Source organism: Neoarius graeffei, chromosome 18 (assembly GCF_027579695.1).
Source record: "Neoarius graeffei isolate fNeoGra1 chromosome 18, fNeoGra1.pri, whole genome shotgun sequence".
NCBI classification, from domain to species: domain Eukaryota; kingdom Metazoa; phylum Chordata; class Actinopteri; order Siluriformes; family Ariidae; genus Neoarius; species Neoarius graeffei.
In genome coordinates this window covers 28,061,921-28,069,037 of record NC_083586.1, presented here as the reverse complement: position 1 = coordinate 28,069,037, position 7,117 = coordinate 28,061,921, and the positions used below count along the sequence as shown (strand labels likewise).

The following is a 7,117-nucleotide window of genomic DNA, read 5'->3' as shown; positions in this document are numbered from 1 at the left end:
TTTTCGCTCGTATCTCAGCAACCACATTGGGGGGGGGGGGGGACACGATTTTCCTCTGATTACTTATTTCCTAAATCAAATGGGCCTATCAGCACCACTTTCCACCCCCAAAATTACTCACCATTTCAATTTCATGAAAAGGGTGGTAAAACAAACTCTATACTTCATTCGATTGTCACAAAATTTGGTACACCTCATCTTGAAAACATGAAGCAAAATTTGAGTATATTTTGACAGCAGTTGACCAATGTTATGTTGTGAAACTGTATAGGTCTTATCTGAATTCAAGCCTTGGTATTAAACACTGACGTTTAGAATATTAATTAATAAAAGTACAAGATCATGTTAAGATTTAATAGAATCGGTACCAGGCAGGGTCAGTTTTTACATGCAAAGAACAATTTTGCAACATTTAACTGCAGCTCATCACTAGCCATTTGTGATCACTATCTCTTTTTTTTGGGGGGGGGGGAACCATCCAGTTTGTCATGCAGTTCATCTTCCATACCAAGTGAATTAATTTTAATTGGTATAAATATACAGGGGATTATAGAAAATCATGTTTGCTGATTGGTCAAGGAGTTCGGACTATTTCTCGACAATCACCTCGCTGAAAGAAAATGTTCCTAAAAGCATTAAAGATGCTACAAAGTTTGGTCTATAACTATTCAAAGGTAAGGTGGAATTGTGATTTATCCATTTCAAAAGTATTTTAGGTGAGTCAGCATGGATAAGTGACAAGTCTATGTGCATTACATTTGCATGTTGCTTCTGTTTGAACAATTTTTTTAAATGATTTTTGGTTTATTTTTTTCAATAATCACCTGTGTATTTATACTAAAACAATTATCTGCTCAACTTTTTCTCAGTTATTATTCACCGATATTCACTTTGCCTTTGGTGAATAATTTAAGTAGTGGCAGTTATTGCTCAACACACTAAAAGGAAGGGGTAAAGTGAATCTAAATAGCAGCGAAGTTACTAATCTAACTACTTTGATTCAATATGGAATGTTCAGAAGTACATGGCAATGTTCAAACAATGTACTGTTAACAGTTTTGCAGAGGAGAATGTACAACACACTAACAACATATGAAATGAGATTAAATGAACAGTCACTCAGGGTAATCAAGACTAATTTAGAAATCACAGACAGGGATAGTGTTAACAGCAGACCCATGCACTCACTACTACATTCGCTCTTATCTGTATATTTAGCTTGAACCCCCAACACCTATGCTGACTGGTTCCAGATGATGTGCCCATCTTCACCAAGTCTCACTACCCCACTCGCTACAAGCTCTAAAGCAGTGGGGAATGCCCGATGCTCCGCCTCCCGGATACGCTCTGATAGACTGGCCTCTGTGTCGTTCGTCAGAATGGAAACAGCTTCCTGTACGATGATGGCTCCTGCATCCACCTCCTCCTATTAATATGTTACAAAATACAAGAATAAATTAATAAGGTTAAGCAGAGTTTTAATGCCATCTTGGTAGAGAAAAGTTAATGACAATGCCCCATACAACCCATAATTACTTCAATGTACGTTAATTTTGTTTGCTGTCAAACAAACAAACAAACAGTCTTTTGAAGAACATTTATGTTCATAAACGCTTTAAAACAAGCCAACTTACAGCCACAAAGTGCACACTGCAACCGGTTATCCGAACCCCAGCAAGAAGTGCCTGCTTTTGTGCATTCACGCCTTTGAAGGAAGGCAGCAGTGATGGATGGATATTCAGCAGCTTGCCTGTTACACAGAACATGGTTGCTTATAGTGGGCACAGTTTTTCAAATACACAATTACACCGTTGGCAAATTTATTGACCAAGATGGAGAAGACACCTGACTCCTCATTGGGCCACTACTATCTATAGTCTGGTACTGTAATTCAGCATTTATTGGCCTCATGGTAACCTGTGCCACAAAAATGTGTGACAATCATATGCTCATGTAATAATCATACTTGATTTTTATGGAAAGGAAAAATCTTGTACACGTTTGCTTTGCTGTTTCTGGGGATTGAACATGAGGCATATTACCCTTGTTCTGATTTACACTATTTACCTGCAGTTGCATGTATGTTTTACAACATAGACATTGGCTGTGTCCGAAATCACTCTCATTCACTACTCCCTGTCTAGGGAATTCAATAAGAGGACTATATAGTGAGCTCATTAGTCAAATGAAAAAACACTTTCAGACACTACTCTGCTGCACCATTATTTACTGTACGTCATTACTGTCACACAATTAAAACGTGCCAGATCCAACGGCTGGCGGGTTTTCAAAATAATAAATACATGCATGTATTTTTGTGAAAAATACATATTATACTGAGTGTATTTCTCACATTAATAAATACAAAGTACTTTGTGTCTGCTGTATCTTTCAGTTCTTTTAAATCAAGGCTGAATACTTTCTTCTTTGCCGCTGCCTTTTATTAAATCAAAATTGAGGCTTTTAATTAATTCCTTGCTCTGCACTGGAACTTTTATTCTTGTATTTTATCTATCATTTTATTTTAGCTTATTTTCTATTCTCTTACTATTTTTAATTGTACTTGAATATCTGTTTATAATGTGTGTTTCTTCCTCCATCCATTCACCCCAGCACACACTGTCCGTCAGCGGGGCCGCAATGCATGATGATATATATTGGTTGGCTAGTGACCATCGGTTGTACACTACTTTTAATGGTGCATTGTGGGATACTATGAGTCCACTTTATAGGGTGTAATAATTCTCACTATACATTCAGACAGCACTACAAAATGGCAAACTTGCTATATAGTGAGTAATTTCAGACACAGGGATTTACAGTGGTGCTTGAAAGTTTGTGAACCCTTCAGAATTTTCTATATTTCTGCATAAAGATGACCTAAAACATCATCAGATTATCACACAAGTCCTAAAAGTAGATAAAGAGAATCCAGTTAAACAAATGAGACAAAAATATTATACTTGGTCATTTATTTATTGAGGAAAATGATCCAATATTACATATCTGTGAGTGGCAAAAGTATGTGAATCTCTAGGATTAGCAGTTAATTTGAAGGTGAAATTAGAGTCAGGTTTTTTCAATCAGTGGGATGACAATCAGGTGTGAGTGGGCACCCTGTTTTATTTAAAGAACAGGGCTCTATCAAAGTCTGATCTTCACAACAGGTTTGTGGAAGTGTATCATGGCACGAACAAAGGAGATTTCTGAGGACCTCAGAAAAAGCGTTGTTGATGCTCATCAGGCTGGAAAAGGTTACAAAACCATCTCTAAAGAGTTTGGACTCCACCAATCCACAGTCAGACAGATTGTGTACAAATGGAGGAAATTCAAGACCATTGTTACCCCCAGGAGTGGTCAACCAACAAAGATCACTCCAAGAACAAGGTGTGTAATAGTCAGCGAGGTCACAAAGGATCCCAGGGTAACTTCTAAACAACTGAAGGCCCCTCTCACATTGGCTACTGTTAATGTTCATGAGTCCACCATCAGGAGAACACTGAACAACAATGGTGTGCATGGTAGGATTGCAAGGAGAAAGCCACTGCTCTCCAAAAAGAACATTGCTGCTCGTCTGCAGTTTGCTAAAGATCACGTGGACAAGCCAGAAGGCTATTGGAAAAATGTTTTGTGGACGGATGAGACCAAAATAGAACTTTCTAGTTTAAATGAGAAGCGTTATGTTTGGAGAAAGGAAAACACTGCATTCCAGCATAAGAACCTTATCCCATCTGTGAAACATGGTGGTGGTAGTATCATGGTTTGGGCCCGTTTTGCTGCATCTGGGTCAGGACGGCTTCCCATCATTGATGGAACAATGAATTCTGAATTGTACCAGCGAATTCTAAAGGAAAATGTCAGGACATCTGTCCATGAACTGAATCTCAAGAGAAGGTGGGTCATGCAACAAGACAACGACCCTAAGCACACAAGCCATTCTACCAAAGAATGGTTAAAGAAGAATAAAGTTAATGTTTTGGAATGGCCAAGTCAAAGTCCTGACCTTAATCCAATCGAAATGTTGTGGAAGGACCTGAAGCAAGCAGTTCATGTGAGGAAGCCCACCAACATCCCACAGTTGAAGCTGTTCTGTATGGAGGAATGGGCTAAAATTCCTCTAAGACGGTGTGCAGGACTGATCAACAGTTACCGAAAACGTTTAGTTGAAGTTATTGTTGCACAAGGGGGTCACACCAGATACTGAAAGCAAAGGTTCACATACTTTTGCCACTCACAGATATTGTATAATTTTCCTTAATAAATAAATTACCAAATATAATATTTTTGTCTCGTTTGTTTAACTGGGTTCTCTTTATCTACTTTTAGGACTTGTGTGAAAATCTGATGTTGTTTTAGGTCATATTTCTGCAGAAATATAGAAAATTCTAAAGGGTTCGCAAACTTTCAAGCACCACTGTAGACACCATGTTGTTCTGGTGAACAAATAAGCAGTTCATTGGATCAAACAATAAATACAGGCATGGTAATATTGCACAGTCGTAATAAAACAGGATGGACTAGTGGATAGCAGTTTTGTCTGCATTTTGTAACAGAAGCAACAGTTAGCTCCCTTTAAATGAAGCACCAATGCTTACTAATAGAGAAGCAAGTGTATGACAAGTTTTGTTTCATACCATTCCACTTCCTGACAAAGGGCCCAGTGAGGATTCTCATAAAGCCAGCGAGACACACCAGCTCCACTCCAAACTCCTCTAGAACACGGTCGATAGTACTGTCAAACTCTGCACGACTGCCATAGAGCTTATGGTCCACCACCTGGACAAGCACAAAAAAAACATTTGAAAAAGACTGAAATCTGGTTCATACTTAACTTAATCCTCTTCGCGCATAGATGCGCATAAGGCCGCCACCAGAGCTCGCCACCATGGTCTATCAGAAGCACACTTCTCTAGGTAACCCCAGGTCCATCCCTGCTCCATCTCCTTTTCCACAGTCCTCCTCCGGGTCTCTTTTGGTCTGCCCCTGTTTCACCGGCCATCTGGAGTCCATCGGAGGGCTACTCTCTGCAGTGACACTGGTGGCATGCGCAGCACATGTCCAATCCATCTCCATCGGCACAGTTGAATTTCTTGTGTGATGGATTTTATCAAAGTTTTTCAGTGCAGTTCAGCGTTGGAAATAGCGTTTGGCCAAAAGATTTTCAGAATTCTTCTGAGGCAGTGGTTCTGGAAGACCTCCAAATTTGTGGCTGATGGTCTTGGTCATTTTCCATGATTCTGAGCCATACAGGACAGTGCTCAGGACTTTGCTTTTGAAGAGCCTGATCTTGGTGGTGGTGCTGATGTTCTTCACTCTCCAAGTACTGTACTTCTCAGTGCTGCAAAGGCCTGGCTGGCTTTAGAAATTCTTGCTCTGATCCTCTCCTCTGCATCGCCATTCATGCTCATTTTGGATCCCAAATAAGTGAAGTGTTCTACATCATCTATTTTTTTCCCCATTGATAATAATGGGCCCTGTGATGACCTGGCAACTTGTCCAGGGTGTACCCCGCCTTTCGCCCGTAGTCAGCTGGGATAGGCTCCAGCTTGCCTGCGACCCTGTAGAAGGATAAAGCGGCTAGAGATAATGAGATGAGATGATAATAATGGCTGCTTCCGTCCTGCTGTTCATTCTGAGGTGCTTGGTCTTCCTGGCGCTGATCTTCAGCCCAATCTGCGCTGTTGTACTTGCCATGGTGGTGGTCTTGGCCTGCATGTCTCAATGTCGGTGTGAGAGCAGCGCCATGTTGTCCGCAAAATCCAGATCTTCCAGGCATGAGGTGAGTGTCCAGCGCATTCTTCTTCTTCCCTCTGCAACTGTCTTCTTCATGATCCAGTCCATTCCTAGGATGAACAGAAATGAGAGAGAATGCATCCTTGCTTCACGCCACTCTTTACGTGGAATGCCTCTGTCAGTTTCGTGTTGCAAATTACTTTTGTTACAAAGTCTTGGTACAGCATCTTCACAATGTTTACCATCTTCTCTGAGATGCCATAGTGGCAAAGAATCCTCCACAAGGAGTCACGGTGGATACTATCGAAAGCCTTTTCCATATCCACAAAGTTGGCATAGATGGGGGCATTTCACTCCTTGCTCTGTTCTAGGATCTGCCGCAGTGTGAAAATGTGGTCTGCACAGGATTGGTTTGGTCTAAATTCTGCCTGCTCCTGTCTGATGTGACTCTCCAGTACCTGTACTAGTCTCGGGTGGATGACTTTGCTGAGAATCTTGCTGGTGATAGAGACCAATGTGATCCCCCGCCAGTTGTTGCAATCTGCAAGGTCTCCTTTCTTGGGAAGTTTGACGATCAATCCAATCTTCCAGTCTTCTGGCACAGTTTCTCTCTCCCAGATGTCTCTAAAGATCTTAGTCAGCAGCTGTGGCGTTTCTGTCTCCTCAGCCTTCAACATAACCGCTGTCACTCAGTCCACGCCTGGTGCCTTCCCATTCTTCATCTCCTTGATGGCTGTCTTGACCTCCTTTAGGGTTGGTGGCTCTATGCTGATGTTTAGGTCCTCTTCTGCAGGAGCCATCTCTGCTACTACTAGTGGGTCAGATCTATTCAGGACACACTGAAAAAGTGTTCTTTCCACTTGACAACCCTCTCTGCTTCACTTGAGATGATATTTCCTACTTCATCCTTCATGGGCCTATCACTATTGTTGAAGCCACCCTTGAGCATCTTTGTGATTCTGTAGAGGGTCATAAGGTCTTGTCTCCCTGCTGCTGCTTCTGCCAGCCCCTCAATGAACTCCTCCTTGGAGTCTGGTTCTTCCCAAATTAAAATTGGGACCATATTGGTCAGTTCTTGGCTGGTCCCTCAGGCCAGAAACAACCTTGCTTTTGAGACATGGCTATACAGTACACACACACGCACACATTATATAAGCAATATAATAACTTCTGCAATATTTCACAACTTTCATGAAATATTACATACTTAAAAGCGGCACTGCTGCAGAACACAAGCTATGAACAAACTGTATCAGGGTCTAATGGACATTTAAAAGTAGAGCTCAGTGTATGCTGAGTGTTGTATACTAAACAGGTGAATACTCCAGCTGGGTAACACGTTCACTGACTGAAAGAAGGCCAAATAACTAGCTAGATAACTCAC

At 41.2% G+C, this 7,117-nt stretch overlaps 1 protein-coding gene across 1 annotated transcript in view; it reads right to left on the bottom strand.

Moving 5' to 3' along the window:
- Positions 1-340: 340 nt before the first annotated feature.
- Positions 341-7,117, bottom strand: part of gart (phosphoribosylglycinamide formyltransferase) — a 70,532-nt gene continuing 63,755 nt past the window's right edge. Inside the window, exons 20-22 of the mRNA XM_060898635.1 lie at positions 4,635-4,776; positions 1,635-1,750; positions 341-1,426 (exon numbers count right to left, since the gene is read on the bottom strand). Coding sequence (XP_060754618.1) covers positions 1,235-1,426; positions 1,635-1,750; positions 4,635-4,776 — 450 coding nt within the window. The 3' untranslated portion in view covers positions 341-1,234. The remainder of the gene's footprint in view (positions 1,427-1,634; positions 1,751-4,634; positions 4,777-7,117) is intronic.